Below are 23,195 nucleotides of genomic sequence, written 5' to 3' on the forward strand. Positions count from 1 at the left end.
ATGCTTTATTCATGTATTACTTTTGTTTGTTTTTTTTATAATTAAGCTTGTGCATGACCAGAAATGTTGACCATTAAGGGCGACTGTCTTCAAGGAATGCCAACCTTTTAAAAATACTATATTCAAGGAATGCCAGCATACAAAATACTATAGATGTTTTGATAATAATAACTTCCTTGATTACATTTAAATAATCACACTTGTAACATTATCACAATATCTGCCCTGCATGAGTTTATTTTTTATTTATAAGAAATGAATATATACATAACTGCTTAAGTGTCCAAAGATATAACTTGAAATGTCAAGTAAAATATATTGAAAACAAATTTTTTATGGAATTTGTTTACTCCGAAGGTCAACTTATCACAAATATATCTGATTATGTCTGATTGTTCGTGCTTAAATGTTAGCCTTATTATTTGCATGGGTTTTGTAATAGCATAAAATTTATTAAACTTCTCATAGTTGAATAAACAGATTTATCTTGAAAAGAATGCATCCATATCTTCCTTGGGTTATAAAAAAAGAAAGAAACGGAAATATCTATGCAAACTCTCAGATGCGTCTAGATGATTCAAGTTATTTTAGACTGTTAAATTGGACTGTTTTCCCTTTCACTGGTACTTCACTCATAAACACCTACATCCATTGCATAATCTTCGTATACATTTCTTTTAATCAAAATCTGCATGTGTACTGTGCAGAATGGGAACAGTTGCATATACTTGGTTTTTACGTATAAATTCTATAATTCGGATTATCTATCTTTAGAGACACCAGACAATAAAATTTTCCTTCATGCAAATCTACTTGTGATATCTATAATGAGCAACGTAGACGCCACTAAAACTGGGAGCATGGACCAGGTGCACCGGTAGGGTAAGCGTCCTCTGCTTTTCTAGAAACACCCGCCGAGTTGCTCATAAAAAGTCAAGTCCGGAGTAGACAAACGAGGAAAGGAAAACCATGAATCGTTGAATTAATCAGTTTTCATGGTGCAGATAGATACACCATAACGATTCACGAGTTCATGATGACGACTATAAAACTTCTGAAAGTATGATATAAAAATCTGCCAGAGCAAATAAGCTAAATTTCAATGTTTTTCATTTGCTTTTATATTTTATGACTTCCATGACAACCAGATGAAATGTGCAATTTTCTTGTTATTTTATTTTGTACACTTTAGTGGTCTTTTAAAATGATTTAAGTTAAATAATTGATTTTATGGATGTTTTCATGCTTATAGAGAATCACTTGGCTTTTAAATGGTAAAGAAGTTATTCAATAGACTTTTCGTTAGAAAAAGCTCAACCCCAAAATAGTACCTATTTCACAGTTTCAAGAGCATCAAAATAGTTGATACTTAGTTTATACAACAAATGTCCCCGAAAAATATCGCTAAAAGAACTACAACAAAGGCAATTTTATAAAATTTTCACTGGAATATTATTCAATAATCTTTAACAAAAAATGTTCAACACATGTCTGATTAAAATGAAAGGAATAGTTTTTTTTTCTAAAATGTGTCCTACGAATATTGCCTGGTATATCTTAGTTTGTAAAACGCTTATCGTTTGTAGGACAAGTAACGATCTTGAGACTAACGAAAGGATATCTTCGTACAAATTTTCTTACCCACTAACTAGCAATGCAATTTTAATTCATGTCCATGAAAGACAAAAAAAAATCTTTCAAAATAGTTTTACTGTCAACTACCCATCTTTTCACTGATCGCAAGTTTAATAGTATGAGTACTTTGTATACAGTACTTCATGGACGTTTAGGGTTTCTTCCATTGTAGGCACAAAACATAAAAGTTAATAAAGTATCGCACGTTTTTCCAGAATTTAAAAAAAACCAAATAAGTCACGTTGAACTTAACATATTCAAACGAAACTTTCAGAAAGTTCAATTAAGAACAAAATATGTCCCTTTGAAGCATACTGTCTTGTTGACAAGCCAAATTTAAGTTAAAACTCAGCAAGATATTAGAACAGATATTACAGAATTTTAAAAAAGTTAACCATGCAACATGTGAACACCAAGAGACTAAGTACTTCTACCTTTAGTAGAAATCACAACCGAATACTATTTCCATGATATGAGAGTCTACATAGAAAAGATATAATAAACGAAACAAGAAAATTTCAATTAAGTACAAATAAAATATTCCTTTGAAGTATATTGTCTTGTTGACAAGCAGAGTTTTAGTATGGACTCAGCAAGGTATTGAAACTGATGTGAATAAGTGAAAACCTATAGCCAAAGTTTAATTTATTTCAAAAATGACATTGGCGACTTAAACCTAACAAAAAATGTTCTCCTGGTAAGAAACGCTCCAACACTTCAGATACAATCATTGCATAGTTATTAACGTAATTCAATGATGAAAATATTTACATTGGAGTTATCTATGAAAAGTAGATGAAATGAACACCGATATTTATCATAATCAAAGGATTACACCTTTGTCAAAAGAGCAAAATATTTTGTACTTGAACCAAAAACAATTATGACATTATAAAGAAACATTTATCTTTCATAAAAAATAATTATGAACTCAGTAAGATATGTAATATGCCTATCATTCACCTAAGCATGACTAGTATAATATTTTATAAGAACTAGTACATAACAGAATAGGCTGTGAGACTAAGATAGTTACTCACAAGGAATGTCTCTAGCAGTATGGAAATTCATGTTTGTGGTTCTTCAATTTGTCACCAGTCATGCTTCACATTTTAGGGGTGGAACATTAAGCTGGAAAACACACGGTGGATCTAAAGTAAGAGTGTTATAACACTAAAATAAACTGGTTTAAAGAACATTTTAGTTAATGGCATAGCTGTTAACAGCAATTTTTTTCCTGTGTCCGTCTTCGTTTTGTCGACCCTTTTAAACAAATTCTAGTATTGTTAACCTTACATTGATTATTTATCGCGGATAAATGCTTATTTTATAGAAATAATTTTCGTTTAATTTGTTGGTATGAATGGTTGTTAAGAAAACTTAAAGTAGAACTAAATTACTGCGGTTTTAGAATGTCTACATATGCCTATGATAGGGATTAATGAAAAAATGAACTAAAATACTTTATTCATGAACTCTCAGACTTCCTTTTCATTACGAAGACAAAATCAGTGATTAAGAATAGGTATATATAAACTTTCATATTGTGGGATATCAGACAATAATAATTAATTAAAAAAAATATATATATACATGTATGAACATTGATTGAATGCGATATAAAACCCCGATATTAATCTTGTTATTTAAAAAATGTTTCAACTTGTACACAAATTTAATATATTAATCTTTGCAACCCTACTTCTAACAACTACATTTCTATGCACATGAAAGTAATGACGAAGGGAATGCAAACCTCATTTATGAAATATGTAAACATATATTATTAAAAGTAAGGCATTAAAACTGTATCCAAGTTCAGGAGCACAAGTGCAATATTAACTAACCTAACTACCTCCTATTTTACCCTCCATAAATACATCATAAAGTGAAATATTTGAGGCTTTAAGTGTAACCATGAAAAGATATCTGAATTTAAATACTGTCCAATTGTAAACTTCTGCGCCGTTCAATTTCCTTGATATTGACTGTATATAACTGTTAACACTGCCTAATATACCATTTTAATAAAGGACTGATAATACCACATTTATGATGCTTTCTTCGGCTACAGTAAATCAAAGCATATAGAAGAATTATTTTTACTGTGTAATTTCACGAATGACGATGTTACCAATAAAGAGTTTTATACTAATTCTAAATGCCGCTTGTAGTTTGGCATCACATTTCAGAGGAGGGACTTTAAGTTGGAAATCACATGGGAGATTTAAAGTAAGAATCGTTGAAATAATCTAAATTCGTATTTGTCTGATCTTGGAGTCTAAGATTATGATTGTGTTGTCTAAAATTAAATAAGTAAGTTAATTTATCTACTATCTGTTTTTTTACATATGTTTTGTTATTTAAAGTACTCATGGACTTTCGCCATTAATACATGTCACAACAGGAGGGCAGTAGAATTCTGTGCTTCATATTAATACACGAATAAAGTTGAACGACCATAATTACCGGACTAGTTGTTTGCAATCGTAATGTTGCAGTGCTCACAGAAGAGTCACTAAAGTCTTTTTATTATGTTTCGCTAAAATAAGTTTGATGTTCCAGAGGGACTGAATGAAAATGTTATATATATACAGTCGAACCTCGATGTGTCGAACTCGGATTAGTCGAAATCTCAGATAACTCGAACTAATTACAAAGTCCCAGCAAAACTCCCCTTACTCCAATACAATTTTACCTCGGATGACTCGAACTCGGATGAATCGAAACCTCGGATAACTCGAGGTAATCAATCAGTCCCCTCGATCGGACTTCGAGGTTAATTAACCCTGATGTCTCGAAGTCAACTAATTAGTCGAAAAACTGATTGCTTTATTACAAATCATGATCAAAGTGTGTATTAACAACAATTAGCGTGGTTTTTAAAATTAATGAGTTGACACTCATTATGGTTTGATTTGTTTATTTAATTAATTTAAAATTGCGCGTGTTGTTAAACGAAACGAATTTTGATAATAACACGTCGGAATTTACACCAACAATGATATCGGATATTTTGAAATTAAAAAAAAAATACAGATGAATTGTAATGGTATCTGACTATTTAATGAAACATCAAACAGACGATAGTAAGGGTATTTCAACGACTACATTCGTTTCGCTGCTGCATTTGAAATTTTATCGTAATATTGTAGAGCACATGGTTTGACGATACTCTTGATTGTGAATCAAACGAAACAGCATGTTTATATGTACTATGAAGTTTTTGATATAGAAAAAATAAAAAGGAAATTTCACTGAAACATTGGGTGCCGTTCAGTATTTCAAACATGACATACAACATACAAAAATATCTTCCGATATGAAACGCATAACATTACGAAGTACCGTGTAAAGTGACATACATATTTGTACATGTACAAGTACAACATATGATGTAAATACAGAAACAATCATGGACCAAACTAGTAGTATTTCCGGTTTATCCTCGACCTCGGATTATTCGAACCTCGGAGAAATCGAACATTTTTGCATGGCCCCTTCGACTTCGACTTAACGAGGTTCGACTGTACTACACATCGGAATGATACCCTTATTTGTTTACACGATTAAAGAACAACACAGACAAGAACCATACCCATTTAAACAGTTACCTCTCTTATGGCAATCGAAAACAAACTATGGTTGTGGTCTCAAAGCCCTTTATAGACGTAATATAAGAATTTTAAATAAATAAATAAATGAATAACTGATAACTTATAAATATGAATTAAATAATCACTGTTTAAAAAAAAATGTTGATGACACTTTATGTTGAACGAATTTTGATTTGTGCTCATTTAAGATTATGGGATAAAAACATTCCATATTTTCATAGCAGAGAGGCGAGAAAGCAGAAATGAGTTTGTGAATTAGATTTGGACAGGAAGAATTAAATATGATATTTATCTATAACTGTAACCTTTGAGCATTATCATTTTTTATTGTCATTATAAGAACGCTTGCATATAATTTTATAAATCATAAAACAATTTCTTAAAATATAGTAGCCGGTATTTTATTCGCAGGTGGAGTTCAAATTTAAGTTAGCGTGGTTATACCATTCGGGACCAGGTTGCACTGAACAGAAAATTGGACAATATGTGAATGACAGTTTTCATAGTTACGACAAAGTCTGGAGATGTTCTAAAGGATGTGGCGGTACTGGTCCCATATCGTACCCGTCAGTTGGAACGATTTATTATATTTGTACCGGCGCAAATGCAAAGGAAGACTGGGAGCTAGGAGAGAATACTTTCAATTATACTTTTAATGGAACTGGGCCTTTCGAAGTCAGGTACACCTACTTTTCAGACATACGTTAAGATCTGCGTTTGTGTCAAATTTGGAACATTGCTTTTAATGACAACATTTTTTCCAGTAGCTAATTTTTTTTCATTTATCAGTGACAGAAAAAAAAGAATAACACAAACAAAAGAAAAAAAAAACAAACCAAACCAGTCAAAAAGCAACACAAAAATAAGTATCAATAATTGAAAAATACATTGATTTGTACCTAAAACTAGCTAAACAAATGTGTCCATTACAAGTAAAAACTATTCGATACTTAATATTCAACCTTTAAGCTAATTATACTATTTTGGTTTTTAGCTATTGTTACAGTGACAATGCAGATGCTTGCAATTTGTAGTTTATCTGAATATTGTTTGAAAAATATTAACATTGATATTAACAATTCATTGTTATTGCATATGAAAAAAAGATCTTTCGAAAAATAGAATACAAAAATGTATTTACTTTAATGCAATGAACAAGTTTACACTTCCATATTGTATGTTTACACGAGGACTTTTATTGTCGGTTCAGTGAGCATGAGTACTTCCTGTATCGAAAACGAATTTCACACACACACACACACACACACAAAGAAGCTCTCGATGATCGTATGATTTTTCCTTTTTATTTGCGATTAAGATAACATGTACTTTCATATTACTGAATAGAAAATAAAAATGGCACTGATTAATTAAATTCTGTTGTTTTCACAGTTACACAGGAGCCATGTGGATGTCCCTTGCAGTTCCATTCAAAAATAATAATGGCTTTTTGAATTTGCAGTCACTAATAAATCTAAATACCCGAAGTGATAATGGAGTGGTTAATAACAGCCCAATCACTGCAAGCAAACCAGTTTATACGTAAGTAGTATATTAATGTCTAGTGTTTTACAGATTCCTAAAATTACAATAAGTAACAAGCAAATCATACAATTACTGTTTAAAAAACTTCAGATACCAAGTAATTATGAAGTGTATGAAATAAAACAATTCAGAGACATCGAAATCCGAGTACATGGCCATGAAACAAAGACGATCTACATTATACACAATGTAGGGAACAATTTAAACTACTCAATATTACATATAAAAACTGGAGATAAGAGAAACAAGACATAACACAAAAAAACTAAATAACTTGTTATAAGAACTCTCCCTCCCCCCCCTCCCAAAAAAAAAAAAAATGAGGAAATACATAAGGTGCTTCGGAAGGTGATTATGTCCTGCTTCGCCAGCGGCATTTGTCCCATTGCGAATGAATAAAATCCGGTAATTGGTAAGTTCGATGGTTTATCAATCCGGTAAGCAGTAAAATCTAACTGAATACATTGTGTTTCATCTTTAGATTGGGAACAGTCTATGGAAGCCCCCTTCCGGCCATTATCATATCATGTTTTTTGTAATTATCAGTAACAAATCATAAGTTTGGTATCACAGATTCTCAAGTTGATATACACAACAATATAGTATATCAACATGAAATGTAACAACAAATATACCCTCTACAAAGGAGATTGAAACACCTTTGTCTCTCTTCCTCCAATATTCAATACTTTCACAGTATATATGTAACCTCTAGGACTTAATTACTACCTCTACGGTAAATTACGCCACATGACTGACTTTATATATGATTCCCTGTCTGGTCATTACTTACCATAGCTTAATTTAATCTTATATCTACGATTATCTACTATTTAATCAAATTACAGTGACTTTCCTACAACAATGGAACTCTTTCGTTATCAATTTGCTGAACAATACAAAGGATTGACAAAGCTATTGGGACATTTAAACTGACCAGTTGCTATTGTAAGAGTTGATGAATATGGAATATGTAGCCACTCACCCATGAAAATTTATCTGATATAAGACAGCCAATGCCTTCTATGTTTCACATCATATGATAAAAGAATGTCATGGTTGTAGGAAAGTTACTGTAATAATCTTATATTTTAGACACAAAGTTTGTTTAATCAAACTAGTAATTTTTACATTATACCAAGTACATTCAGTTATAAATCAGTATAAAAAAATTATCATGTTCTTTCTGCAGTATCTTACGGAGTAATAAGTTCATACCTGTAAATCTAGAACCATATTCCCGGAGCTTAAAGACAAAAGGCTTCACAGCCGACATGGACGCATGTTATAATTCTCAATATTTAAAAATAATAGTACATTATCATCATAGCAAATATGTGTGCATTGTAAACATAAAGTTTGGTTTTGTACAAAAGCATTACTAATCTATTTCAAGGTTACAATTTGAATGTTCTCATCACCTAGTAATTCCAATAGAAGATCCTGATGGGGATATTGTCAGGTGTCGCTGGGCTACTGGTAAAGAATGTAATGGAATCAGTAATGGATTACCACATGCTTCTTTGGATGAAGTAATATATAACATATTTGGATTTTTTGTATTTCGTCTGTTTTAATAAAACATAGAGGTGTGTAAAACCTGTACAAAGAATACGAACTTATATAATTTTATCGGAATAATTTGAAAAAAAACAAAAACAAAAAAAAAACAGGAAGACACACACTGGCTCAAATCAAAAATATTATTATTGCAAGAGTAATCTAGGAAACTAAGGTTATAGTGGTAATCAAACGAATGTAATCCATGGAAAAAGACCAGACATGGAAAACAGACATACACAACAAAAAACATAAAGTAACTAAAATCATACATACAAAGTAACAAAAGCAAATGAGCAACTCGGACTCCACCAAAAACTGGGAGAATGGACCAGGTGCACCGGTAGGGTAAGCAAAATATCAGACATATGTAGGCTTGCCAACCAGGATTCACATTTTGCATGATTCTTATGTGGAGTGCTACTTAAAAAGTGTCTTGCATAGACAATTTTTTTGAGTATTCAGGGTACGGCGTAGACAGTTTTCATTGTACTATGCTCGCTGAAAGTACAGTTTGCTCTACTTCAGGACACTTGTACCATTTCCTTCAAAGCTGACACTATGAATTACAAAGATGACGGATGGTACGCAGCAGCCTTAACAATTGAAGATTTTCCCCAAACAACGATGATAATTGGTAATACTACATACAACACAACATCTCCGATCTCTTCTGTTCCATTACAGGTAGATTTAACGCAACTTACTAAAAAGTCATAGATATATCATTAAGCTTTACTTCGAAAGAACTTGTTCTCATAACAAAATCTTTTTTGTGGGATGGCTGAGAAAAAGCATTGACTTGTTGAATAATAAACTTATTAATGAACTTCTGATTTTTGCTTTGTGATTTTTTTAGTAAAACTTGACATCAACACTTTGAAAACAGATATTTGTTGTAGTCATTTGTTATCTAGCCCAGTGAATTCTATTTCCCTGTGTCTACAGAAGTACATTGCCTGAATCACTACGTTAACAAATCATTGATTTATGGGATATAAATATAAATTTCTACTTTTAGCTTAATATTTCTTACTAACTCTTTTTTTCAGTTTCTTATTCATATAGTCAAAAAGCCGCTTGGTTGTGGACAGAAACCAATATTTGTGTTCCCGACTCCCGCTGTTCGCAGTCATATTACAGTTGCTGCCCATGCTAGTATCACCACAAAACTGTACGCTTCAAATGAAAGAAACCCAACTGCAAAGTAAGCTTGCATGAAGGTTAAATGCGTGTATGTAAACAGAATCTTAATTGGAATATCATTCATATTAATGTTTTTGGTATGATGTACAGGTGTGTCAAGGAGTAACCTTTCATCAGCAGCCAAATACTAGTACAACGGAAGACATGATTTAGAGATTTCGGACTCGAGGAAGGAGATAACCACCCCTTTTCGATAAAATACAGATAGTCCAGCAATATTTCTGACGTGGACAAATTCCGTCTTTTTAAACCTGTTTGATCTGAACCTCATCACGATGAGAATAAGCAATTTATACATATTCCATTTTTCAACAAGGGAATAGATGCTATTAACATAAGCAATATTCTTCATCGTAAAGAGGTAGTTTCCAAAATTCCATCATATTTCAAAAATCTGTTCCTACAGCTACACTTAGACAATAAGTAGTAAAAGTTTCAACCATAAAAAACACTGCAGAATCTAAACATTGAGGAATACTTACTTACTGACTATGCTTCCTCTCTCTTTAACTACAGTCCTTTTGGTCATGTCATTACTGGAGATTTGAATACAGTTGAGAATGAACTCCTACGTAAGATAATTTCTCATGGTTTGAAATTCAGAGGACAACAGCGCCTAAATTGGAAACTTAATTTCAAAACCATAATAGATTCCATTGAAGATTATGTCAGATTTGATACGTGCCATCCGATCGTTGGTACGGAATCGTATTGACAATCTTCAGAAATATGTAATAAGTCCGTATTCAACGGTCGTGAGGCACTTGAATGCCTTTCCTCACTACATGAGAAATAGAAATATAATATCGTCCCTGGGGAGAAAGCTTCAAACAACATCTCCATTCAAATATGGTCCTTCTGGTCACGTCGTTACGGGAGATTTAACCATTATCGAAAACGAATCTCTGCGTAATATCCTTTCTAAAGGCCCCAAGTACAGTGAACCACGCTCCATAAATTGGAATTATAACTTTAAAGTTCTTATGGATGCCGCCGAGGACTACGCAAGAAAATGGATGGTTAAAGGCCGTGAGGTCTTCAATTTTGAAACGAATGAAAGTTTCAAGTAGGTCAATGAGTGCCAAGGCTACATCAGTTTTCAAAGACCCCGATGTAGCAAAAACATTGTCTACTATACATGACAAATATGTTGTCGTACCAGCAGACAAAGCCAAAAACAACATTGTTTTTGTCTGCAAAACATTTTATATGCAATGTTTTTATCAGAGGTAGACGTAGAAAATAATAGCAGTGATAAGACTTACACTGCTACCACTCTCTCCAAAGAAGAGATTGTGGAAAACCATAAATCTGTGCTATCCTCTTTTGGTCTCTCTACCAAGGACGATGATTGTGATTTACCGTCTAATGTACTGGATTCCTAAACTTCACAACAATCCATACAAACAACGTTTCATAGCTGAATCTGCAAAATGTACCACCAAACCTCTTTCAAAACTTTTAACTTCTATACTCACAACTGTCAAAGAGAGTCTACAGTCCTACCACAACACTTGTTACTCCCGTAGTGGTATTAATTCAATGTGGATCCTGAAAAATTTGAAAGATCTTTTGGAGACAATCAGTTCAAGACTATTATCTGAATATAATAGCATTAAAACCTATGATTTTTCAACACTGTATACTTCTATTTCCCATACTCAGTTAAAATCCCGACTTAAAACATTATACATGGTTGTTTTTCCAAAAAAGATGGTACACCTAGATACAAATATACAGTTCTTGATAGAGATTCCTCATACTTTGTAAGAAATAATTCCAAATCATCTTCCAAATATACAGAGGAAGATGTTTACAAAATGCTGGAATTTTTAATCGACAACATATTTGTCCAGTGTGGTGGACGTGTTTTTCAACAAACGGTCGACATTCCAATGGGAACAAATTGTGCTCCTTTACTTGCTGACCTATTCCTTCACTCTTATGAGGCTGACTTTATAGCTGATCTGATCAGAAAGAAAGAATATCGTTTGGCTAGATCCTTCAATCTCAGTTTCCGCTATATAGATGACGTATTATCTTTAAACAATCCTAATTTCGGGGATTTGATACATCGCATCTACCCAAAAGAAATTTGAGATAAAGGATACTACAGACACTGTGAAGTCAGCCTCATATTTTGACCTACACTTAGAAATCGATGGTAAAGGAAAACTATTGACCAAACTTTACGGCAAACATGATGACTTTTCATTCAGAATTGTCAACTTTCCTTTTATCTGTGGCAACATGCCTTCGGCTCCTGCGTATGGAGTGTTCATATCACAACTCATACGTTATGCCAGAGCTTGCCGAAACTACACAGACTTTTTTTTATCGCGCTAGAACTCTAACAAATAGGCTTCTGGAACAGGGTTATGTTGGTACAAGATTGAAGTCATCACTACAGAAGTTTTATGGTCGTCATCATAAACTCGTTGATCGTTATGGTGTATCCATCAGCACCATGAAAACTGATTTATTCAACGGATCATAGTTTTCCTTTCCTCGTTTGTCTACCCTAGACTTGACGTTTTATGAGCAACTCGGCGGGTGTTTCTAGAAAGGCAGAGGATGCTTACCCTACCGGTGCACCTTGTCCATGCTCCCAGTTTTTAGTGGAGTCCCAGTTGCTCATTGGCTTTTGTTACTTTGTATATATGATTTTAGTTACTTTATGTTCTTTGTTGTGAATGTCTGTTTTCCATGTCTGGTCTTTGTCCCTGTATTATATTCTTTTGATTACCGCTATAACCTTGGTTCCCTTGATTACTCTTTGTAAAGCGCATCACCTCAATTGCATTGTAAAAGAATTGGGCATTCATAGTAACATCCCAGGTAATGCCACATACAAACGCGCTATTTTTGATAAAGATGAAATCATAAACAACCAAAAGTCCTGCATGTCTTTTTTCAACATCGAAACAAAATGTGAGGACCATACTTGTACCGGTTTCCCAAACTTCATAAAAATCCATACAAAGAGTTATATAGCAGGATCTTCATCTTGCTCCACGAAGGAGATATCAATACAAAGGTATTGTTGGCAAGCTTATTGTATTGCCATCTACTCTTGTAGTGGTATTAATCATATATGGATACTTAAACATTTTAAAGATTAACGTCAAAACCTAGAATCCTGCAGCTTTTTCGGAAATTAGTTCTCTCGAAACTTTTGACGTCTAAACTCTTCACTCTAAGTTACCACATGATACATTGAAATCTCGTTTGAATGACATATTCGTTAATCTTTTGCTGTTTCAAAAAATTATGTTGTTCTTGTTTACAAATCCACATACGTATCTAAAGCATCGCAGAAGGGCAAAGTGTAATACACAGAAAAGAAGTTTGCGATATGCTTGATTTCCTAATGGGTAACATCTTTGTCATATTAGGAGGAGCTAAGTTGCCATTCCAGTGGGCACTAATTGTGCTCCTCTCTTAGCCGATTTGTTTTTATATTCATACGAGACTGAATTTCTTCAGAATCTCTTAAAGAATTAAAGTTTAAAATTTCTAAATCCTTTAACTCTGTCCATCAACAATTTCTCCTTTGGTAAATGGTTACTTTCAATACATCCATCAGAGCTCGAGATAAAGGAGACTACAGAAATAGCCTGTGCTGCACTTTTTTGGACCTACATCTCGAATTTGACCCAGTGGTTATCTTGGCACTAATATTTATGATAAAAGAGACGATTTTAATTTTAATAATCTTCCTTATCTGGGCAGCAATATTCAATCATCTCCTGCATATGGTGTTTATATTTCACAATTGATTCGTTACGCTAGAGTAAGTACTAACTACTCTGATTTTCTTGAATCCCATAAATATCTGCAATATGGTATATTGAATATGATATATTTGAGTTTACTTTTCAATGTGTGTAATATAAGTAAACGTTAAAAAAGAGTTCTTGTATATACTACTAACGGCTGTAAGTTTCCTTTCATTAATTAATTGTGAACTCAAGATTTTTAATTTTCTTTCAGTGTAACTTCAATATCTCTTATAAGCCCTCCGAGGTTAACATACACAGGTCCATTTCCTGATCCTTCTAGACCAGGTATTGTGTATTGGGATCTAAAATGGACACCTACGTTATCACAAAAAGGAGACAACATACTGTGTGGAATGGCTGCAGATAGTTCAGGGTACACTTCATTTGTATACATTATACTGTTTAAAAGGAGTGGATAAAGCATATATCAATTGAAATCTAAATTTAAATCTTAACTGTATTTTCCCTGTGGATTCTTGCAAAAATCTGTTCTCCACTTCAATCGCACACTCCTTAGTGTTAGACCACATCGTCAAATATATTTTTAGAAGTAAATTCGTCCGATGTAATATTGGAATAAATTAGAAAAATAGACAGACGTATTTCAGTATATAGATGACTGACTTACGATAACGTTATACTAGTAGTTGACCGATTTAGATGTTTTAATTGCCAGAGAGTTCTTGCAAAGTGCAAATATCTTATAATGCTCTTCTTATTAATTTTTTGTAGACAAATGAGCGACTCCTACTGTTTCACGTATATTGCTTGGGGTATGTTTTGATATAGCAGTAATGACATTGAGACAGGACGTATTCAAAAAACGATAATTCAAAAGAACGCCTTACCATAAAGAACTTGAGCATTGTATCTGACTTGTAAACCGCACCACAGAATGAAAAAAAAGTTTTCAGGTATAGGTTTCCAAAAGATGACAGGATAATTCAAGCAAACATATTAAACTCTACGTATCATATAAAATATTTGTACTTCGCTTTTTTATTGTCTAGACGACGATCCATGTAAAAATAGTACATGTCCAAAAAGTAGTGTCTGCAAGAGAAAGGGATCTACTGATAACTATGATTGTGTATGTGCAAGTGGTTTTACCGGGAATCTTTGTAATATTGGTGTGTATTAATTATTTAAGTATTTTAAGTAGTCTATATTGTTAAAAACTCGGTGTCTGTGAAAAAGTGGTTACAAATTTGACCTCATATTTTTATGCATATTTGTTTCGTAATCTTGCTACTTAAATAAGCTAATATTTATTTCTGATCAAGTTATTAATTTTATTTTTAAGTCTATGCTTTAACTGTTTATAGCACAAATATGATGAACAGTTATAATACACATATTATTACTGTATATGAATAAAATGAACCAATTGTAGCCTTTAAATGTCTATGGCACAAATATTAAATATATTCTATTACAGATATAAACGAGTGTTTATCGAATCCATGTTTAAACGGAGCCACATGTAATAACCACATAGGAGCATTTAATTGCTCTTGTTTGCCAGGTTTTCGCGGGAATAATTGCCAACATGGTATGTAGAATTTGTCGTAATTCATTCTTAATTTGGAAAGATGTATTCAATCGTAGGTTACATATAACTCGAAGATGAAATTTTTATGGCATTAAGTTTCTAGACAAAGTTGAAATATTAACCATTTTTGATGCGTGATACTTATGGCAAGACTTTCGAAGACTCAAAAGATTACATCTTCAAATAATTGTATAGAGTTGTATATCATTATTAACTATTTATAAAAAATGTTGACAGATGAAAAGAAAGTGTACGTAGTAAAGCATTCAAATTAAAAATAAAACACAAAACAATAAAAAAAAAACTAATAGATTTAAAAAAAAAACTTCTTATGAAATAGTTTCGTTCTCTTGAACTAGATATTGAAGAATGTCTATCATCACCTTGTCTTAATGGAGCCACTTGTACTGATCTTGTAAACGGCTACAAATGCAACTGCTTACCAGGATACACTGGAGTGACATGTATAACAGGTATTTTTTTTGAACTCATAAAAAATGAACGGAATTTGATCTAACTTATGGAACAGACAACTTATTTCAGCTGCAGATAATTAAAGATGCTATTTGATTGCAAGTAAAATGTATTTTTTTTTATTATATTCTTCTTTTACCACGGAAGGGTTACACAATTAAAGAATGTTCAAATGAAATTCACACGGAATTGGAGTGATTTTTATGTGAATTTCACCAAACTTGAATCGCATTTGCAAAAGTTAACACGAAAGACACGTTGTGGCATAATTCATGTGAATTTCATATTAATCTGTCACAAGTGTATTTGCCTAATTTGGTTGAAAATCACATGAAATTCATGTGAAAATCATGTGAAATAGTTTATATCAATAAACAGAGTGATAAATGCTTTATCTGACGTTATTACATGTATGCATTCTAGATATAGACGATTGTGCTTCACAGCCCTGCCATAATGGAGCTAGATGTGTAGATAGCATCAATAATTATAGTTGTAGGTGTTTATCTGGGTTTACAGGACAAACATGTCAGACTGGTAAGTCGAAGTAAACTCTACTTTTTAAAGATATTGAATTTAAAATCTAAACATACCTTTGAATTGGCATAATCCGTAAGATAAAACTGAAAACTGATATATTCAACGGGTCATAGTTTTCCTTTCCTCGTTTGTCTACCCCGGACTTGACTTTTTATGAGCAACTCGGCGGGTGTTTCTAGAAAAGCAGAGTACGCTTACCCTACCGGTGCACCTGGTCCATGCTCCCAGTTTTTAGAGTCCGAGTTGCACATTTGCTTTTGTTACTTTGTATGTATGATTTTAGTTACTTTATGTTCTTTGTTGTGAATGTCTGTTTTCCATGTCTGGTCTTTGTCCCTGGATCACATTTTTTTTTATTTCCGCTATAACATTGGTTCCCTTGATTACTCTATAAAACACATGCATTAAACGATAAAATAGGTTATAACCATGATGAACTGTAACTATATATGCTACAAAAAAATAGATATATTTAAAGATATAGATGATTGTGCAACGGCCCCCTGTCACAATGGAGCTTCGTGTAAAGATCTTGTAAATGGGTTTGAATGTGTCTGTGCACCAGGATTTACTGGGAAGTCTTGCCAGACAGGTAGGAAATATATTTTATTCCGAAACCATTGTAACAAAATATTTTCTGTTCCAATTTATACAGTTAAAAAATGGAACAGTTTGAGGTCATATTCTTACCAATACCGAGGGGAATGGAAAGATAAAATATCAGAAATTTAAATTTTATTATTGGTACTGCCAAGGGTAAAACTTTTGTATACTCAGACATTTTATGCACTGTGCATTGACGCCTAGCACTTCGTTCTGTATTTAGAAATATGATATATTCACATACATATTAAAATATTAAGTACCTTTCCTTAATTTCAAATCATAAAATGTGTTTGCAGAGGATGAATTCTGCCATATACAAATTAAACTAGTGTGTGCAATAGCAAACCCTTTTTGATTTAAGCTATTACAGTTTGTTTTCTTCCCCTGTATCATATATATTTTAACAACTATAGTTGTTAAGTAATTGTTTAGACTTTCATTTCCATAGAACTGTCAAATGTTTCTTTATCCTTTTAAGATATTGATGAATGCTCATCTCAGCCATGTCTAAATGGTGCTACATGTATCGATGGGATGAATGGTTTTAAATGTTCGTGTGCAGCTGGGTTTACAGGGAGTGAATGCCAAACAGGTAAATCAACGTCACATCGTTGCACTCTATCTTCACTGTAGTTGATTTACAATATTTTTAGTTATTTACTCAGAACATACAGGAAATGCATAGTAATCATATGTTGCTCTAGAGAATGTTCATATAGTTTTGTCTGTTAACTTTCGCTGTACTACCAAAACAATTGTATGGAATTATGAATCACTCCTGACACAACTAGTTTACTTTTGATGGATGATATACATATAAACACATAAAAAAACATCCTAAACAAAACTTTTTTGTTCAACCGATCAACCCATTATATAAATTTATCACTTTATATAGACGCACTTCATGCGTTTTCTTTTTCTTTAATTCCTTAATTTAATTTTAGTTTGTTTCATTCATTTGTGGTATACCGCTTTTTGAAATGTTCTTAACTGTGACTCATGATGTTCCATATTTTGCTTTCACATAATGTAATTAATATGAAGGCTTGTATCTGTGTCGATGAAGTCCTATGTGAGGCATATTTGCTGCATGTAAGTCTGAATTATTTCAAATAATAAAATTATGCGTATTGGTCATCTTTTATTTATGCCAATATGTTTTTCCTGTGACACAATAATTTGTATGTTTCTCTGTTCTCTAGGAAACTATCGTTTCCCTTTAGATATTTTTCGAAATTACAGATTTGTAAGAATAAAACATAAATTCTAAAAGTTATTATAATGTTCTTTAAGATATAGATGACTGTAAGTCGGCCCCCTGTCATCACGGAGCCGCATGTACCGACCAGGTGAATGGTTATAAGTGTACCTGTTTACCAGGTTTTACTGGGAGTTCTTGCCTGACAGGTGAGTTGACTGTTAAAGATAAATGTTATTTGTCTAAGAAGGCACTTTTGACTTTTGATAGTATTAGTTTACTTGAAAACAAGAAAGTACATATGGAATGTAATCGCATACACAATGCAACTTTTAGCACAGTAATAAACGTTTTAGTTAATTTTTGTTAATCATAACTTATTTTTAAATAAAAATGGTTTTTAATGTAAGAACATCTTCTTTTAGCAATAATTATTTGTAGATATTGATGAATGTGCATCTAGCCCCTGTTTAAATGGAGCTAAATGTAAGAATGAGCAGAATAGCTTCTTGTGTTCGTGTCCCACAGGTTTTACAGGGGATGTATGCCAAACAGGTAAGTGGATATTCATTTCAAAAATACATTCTTTATTACATTGGTGGTAGCTCCCCTATTTTGTTGAATTTCAAAATTTCTTATTTTCTCATTTCAGGGAATCTGAAAACTTTTTCATGTGAATTCATCATGCTTATGTGACACATTGTGAACAACTTCTATTATTCAATAAGGGTGTTCTAAAGTACAAGAAAAAGCATCGAAAAGGGGGGATAGCTCCATTACAAGAAAATTATTAAATATCACAAATATGGCTTTATTTCAAGTGCTATTGATTATTTTTACCGAACCATTTTTAGGATAGCTACTTTGTATTAAAATGCAAATGAAATAAACTTATTAGAATTTTAATTCCAGTCCATCGAACTTTATGACATAATATTCAAATTTAGATGAAAAGGAGGGTGATCTAACAATTTTCCCCATATCTATTTAAACAGCCCGGTGACCCCTTATTTTGTTCTCTTAAAAATCTTTCAACCTTGTGTGTGTGTATTTATAAGGAAATATTAATTCGGTGATTCTTATTAATATTAATTCATGTGTTATTTTTTGGGGCATTTTTAAGGCAAAAGATAGGCCTCTACAGCGGGAAAGTTAAAAAAAAATTACTTAAGTTGAAGGATATATATGTTTTATTCACCTTTAAAAAAGTAATCTATGTTAAACAAAAAACAACAATAAAGGCTTTGAAGTGGTTTTAATTTGCATATATTCTGCATATATACAACGCAATCTAAAGGAAATCGGAATTCATTTTTTTGTGACAAAATACCCTATTTTGGGTCTTCATTTAAGAGAAAATGTGTCCCCTTATTTCTTTCCATTTTTAATAAGGTTTAAAACTTGTACAACATGTTTCAAAATTAAGAAATTAAATCCGAAAGGGATTATTAAATGATGGAACCACCTTTATAAATCAAAATATAGCTACTATGTACAAAAAACAAAGTACTAGTGTTGAAATATAACGAGAATATTTCATAATGAAAACAGCAAAAGTTGTTGGAGACATTACAACCAAACTGTAGAAATACAAGATGTATACTGAAACTTGTATAATGACAGAAAATTAACTCTTGAATTAGTATTTTCGTTCGAACATGATAAAATGTTAAAATAGAAATAAATACATATACAATGACTGACATTTGTTGAAAAATATTTTTTCCCAAAAATGTTATAAAAAACTGTTCTTTTAACATCTGACACTGCATTTTATGTAATAAGATTTGGGATAAAAAAGAGCCATAATTTTTATTTAGTTTGTATATTTTCAGATATAGATGAATGCCTTAGCCAACCCTGTCTTAATGGGGCGTCTTGTATCGATAGAATTAATGGTTATAATTGTTCATGTACCTATGGATTCACAGGGATAAAATGTCAGACAAGTAAGGCAACTTCAATTTTTCAAGTCAGTCAATATTTTCATTATACTTGCTGTATACCATGATAAATTGGATTTTATATATGTATAGACATTGCGAGACAGAAATGTAAAACTGAGAAAACAATTTAGAATAAATGTCAACAAACATAAAATAAGATATTATTGCATGCTAAGTTATGGTTGAAATACCATTTTAAAACATGTATTGTGTTCTTTAAGATATAGATGATTGTGCATCAGCACCCTGCAACCAAAGGGCGAAATGTATAGATGAAGTTAATGGCTATAAATGTATTTGTCCGGCCGGGTATTCCGGAGCCACCTGCCAAACAGGTAAATAAAGGATGAAAAATAACTTTTGAATCCATATTTTAATATGATTTTACCAATATCAATACTTAAATTCATCGAAAGGAAATGAATGTCTTCTAGTTCTGTTCCATTTACAAACTAACTGTTCATTTGCTTTACATTAATCTGTCAAAATCACGAGGAAAGATAAAAGACACTAAAATGAAATACTTGTTATAAGAGAGAAAGTATCCAATTAAAGTATTTTGTTTATATAAAGTACCCTCTATATCCAATATAAAAAGGAAACAAATAGACAAAGATATAAGAACTTTTTTTCCATTCTAAACCGGTGATCAAAATTGCACTTGACTTTTTAACAAACGGGTGGTGATTAAATTTCTGCGAGAGTTTTGCAGCCATTTCAATTTTTCGAGTTTTCTACAGATTTCATGGGAAAAACCAATTCTCCTTCAGCCTTTTCTTGATTTCAATTAGTTCACCCCTCGCTATGGTAAAATTAAGATTTTGTTGAAAATTTTAATTATAATAACTCGAGTGGAGAAGTAATTTAAACCACTCATCACTGAAGGAGAACCCGTATATCATAATCAGTACAGAATTAGACCATTCTTTTTTCCTAAAAGATGAAGATAAACATTACTGTTGTTGATTAAATTTATTTTCACCTGATAGAAATAAACGAATGTTTATCCCAGCCCTGCCATAACGGAGCTGTATGTAAGGATGGTGTAAACAGCTTTACTTGTTCGTGTACCGCTGGCTTTACTGGGAATACATGCCAATCAAGTAAGAGTTGAGTTACCCCTGTGACATAAGATTTTTATTGAAATTGAAAAACATATATACCTGAATTTATGACTTAATTAAATCATATTTATATATTTTGCTATAACATTTAATGACAGTTATTCATCTGTCTATACTATAAATTGTTTATTCTCGTTTCAGTAGTAAAGATCAGTCCATGATTTAAGGAGGTAGACCTAGGGTAAAGGACATCAATCTTGAAATCAGTCACACATTTGTATAATATTCAATTTCACCAAAGCCTATCAAGCTTTCATTTGAAACAGAATGAAATTATTCCAAGTTACTTGGATGCTTACATGAGATTGATGTAGAATGAATACAAACGTTCCAATGATTTGTAAGAGTTGTGTCCCTTACCCTAAGTGTATCTCCTTAATCGATACAATCTTATGGCTGTCATAAAATATTTCTTAATACATGCACATGCATATTAACACATGCTATTATTGTTCTCAAGAACGAATTAATTTATATGCATGTATGCAAATATATATCTGAATGAGGTTAGCTGTTATCAATTCAGGGTAATAAAAGCCTCTTCTTCCGGCTTACCACGAATATTGATATTAATGATATAAAGGCATTTCCTCAATAATAGAATTAAATGTTTATATGTATTTGAAACGATAGAATAATCCTTTGAAACATAACATTAAGCAAGAGTTTTATTTCTTTTAGAAATGGATGATTGTACATCAGTACCATGTCTAAATCGGGGGTCATGTAAGGCTCTTGTTAATGGTTATAACTGCACTTGTCTACCAGGTTTTACAGGAGCTTCTTGTCAGACAGGTAAAATATATTACATGTATATTACAATACAATTGTATGGAAAGTTATGTGCCTTTCCCCTAGACCCCGGCTCATTTATACCAACTGAATATAATATTTGAATAAAGGATTTAGAAGCACAAAAGCGGTTTTTGGTACAGATTGAATAAAATGATTATCTTTGTAGATGTCTGTAAATCTTTGAAAAGTATAGATTATAGTTTTATCAAATACATGTAAATTAACTTGTCATATTTATACAAACTCAAGTAAAGTCTAATAAAATAGTGCAATAATTAAACATACTTTGTTTTTATCATGTTGGTATTTTGCACGCAAACATGCCAACCCAACTGTCATGAGTTTCCTATCTAACATTAATACTGTTTTAGATATAGACGAATGTGCATCACAACCATGTTTGAATGGCGGTTCCTGTAAAGATAGTGTTAATGGTTTTACATGTTCATGTGGGGTTGGATATATAGGACGCTCGTGTCAAATCAGTAAGTTGTCTTCCGTCCTCTGATAAAATTCGTATTAATTTGATAGTATACAAACGAGCAAAGCCAATTCTATATCAACATAAGCTGTAGGTAAAAATACATTCTTTTAATATGAAAACAAGGGTGCAAAAATATGTAAACTATTTATGATCAATAAATGCATTTGGTAGTGTTTAATATGTACATTTATTGTATTTTTCAGAGCAAATAAACAAGCCAACAGAGAATTTAAAGGACGCGAAGTCTGCTAATTGCTTCTCGTCTGAAGGAGTTCTCTTTGTGTTGACTATACAGTCTATAGCTGTGCTTAGTTTTGTCCTTTCAACTATAATTTTATATCAAAAGTTTAAAAGTTTGAAAAACAAAATTTCAGCAGACATGGGGCACACTAAAATTGAAAAGTTTATATGATTAATAAAAATAATAGTACTACATGTCGACACAATGAATCATTACAGTGTATAAGTATCAGAACTCTGTGAAATTTGGAAATAAACATCAGAAAATAAAGAAGGGATAATAAAGTAATTACTTGTTTAACTACGCATTGATTATTTATGACTATTTTTTACCACGTGCATGGACAGGGGTAAGATTCCTTAACAAATTATTAGCCTTTAGTAAAACAACAATAAAATGGATATTCTATGTATCATGTCGATGCCAGTAACCTAAACAATGGGAAGAATATGTAAATTTAGACTTAGTACGTGGAAATTCCAATAATCACCGATTGTCAATAACCGCCATACATTGGATTTCGATGTGTTTGTCGTCATTCAAAAAAAAAGGCCAAGCAGGGAACAACATTGACAACAACTATGCGTGTAAACTTTTGTTTTAGAATGTTTGTACGCCAAAAGTAAAAAAGAATAACGATGCACTTTTATTATTTCACTTGCACATTGAATTCATAAATTTATTTAATAATTTATGAAGCCTGTGTTTACAAAGCCAATGTTGTACCATATGTTAAAGATATAATAGCTTCTGAAGAATGTACTGTAACAGCTCAACTGACTTGCACCCCGAAAAACTATTTAGTTCGGACAGATCTATGAAAAAATTCATTTTTGCATTAATACTAATACTAACTCGCCTGATATATTCATAGTCCAGCAGCCACA

At 32.1% G+C, this 23,195-nt stretch overlaps 1 protein-coding gene across 5 annotated transcripts; it reads left to right on the top strand.

The window, feature by feature from the left end:
* Window positions 1-2,650: 2,650 nt before the first annotated feature.
* LOC148625617 (uncharacterized) lies at window positions 2,651-22,897 on the top strand. Of its 5 annotated transcripts, none has more exons than XM_088569248.1 (22): window positions 2,651-2,791; window positions 5,664-5,932; window positions 6,645-6,794; window positions 8,194-8,329; window positions 8,886-9,044; window positions 9,410-9,564; window positions 13,557-13,718; window positions 14,078-14,118; window positions 14,356-14,475; window positions 14,784-14,897; window positions 15,257-15,370; window positions 15,795-15,908; window positions 16,390-16,503; window positions 16,996-17,109; window positions 17,814-17,927; window positions 18,160-18,273; window positions 19,554-19,667; window positions 19,886-19,999; window positions 20,654-20,767; window positions 21,470-21,583; window positions 21,955-22,068; window positions 22,271-22,895. In XM_088569248.1, the coding sequence occupies exons 1-22, from the start codon at window positions 2,681-2,683 to the stop codon at window positions 22,477-22,479; spliced, it is 2,880 nt and encodes a 959-aa protein (XP_088425374.1). In that variant the 5' UTR covers window positions 2,651-2,680; the 3' UTR covers window positions 22,480-22,895. The 5 variants fall into 5 exon arrangements, with proteins under 5 accessions (XP_088425374.1, XP_088425373.1, XP_088425377.1 ...); XM_088569247.1 differs by lacking the exon at window positions 2,651-2,791 and adding an exon at window positions 3,676-3,867; XM_088569251.1 differs by lacking the exons at window positions 2,651-2,791; window positions 20,654-20,767 and adding an exon at window positions 3,676-3,867 and having other exon boundaries at window positions 22,271-22,897.
* Window positions 22,898-23,195: the final 298 nt, after the last annotated feature.

The sequence above is a fragment of the Perna viridis genome, chromosome 2, assembly GCF_037379345.1.
Source record: "Perna viridis isolate PV_CMFRI_1.1 ecotype Kerala chromosome 2, ASM3737934v1, whole genome shotgun sequence".
Lineage (NCBI taxonomy): Eukaryota > Metazoa > Mollusca > Bivalvia > Mytilida > Mytilidae > Perna > Perna viridis.

Excerpts from the sequence above, each read along its gene's own strand:
- LOC148625617 (XM_088569248.1), top strand. The coding sequence starts at position 2,681 with ATGTCTCTAGCAGTATGGAAATTCATGTTTGTGGTTCTTCAATTTGTC. Across the intron at positions 8,330-8,885 it reads CACATGCTTCTTTGGATGAA|GACACTTGTACCATTTCCTT; the intron begins GTAATATATAAC and ends GCTCTACTTCAG. Across the intron at positions 9,045-9,409 it reads TCTCTTCTGTTCCATTACAG|TTTCTTATTCATATAGTCAA; the intron begins GTAGATTTAACG and ends TCTTTTTTTCAG.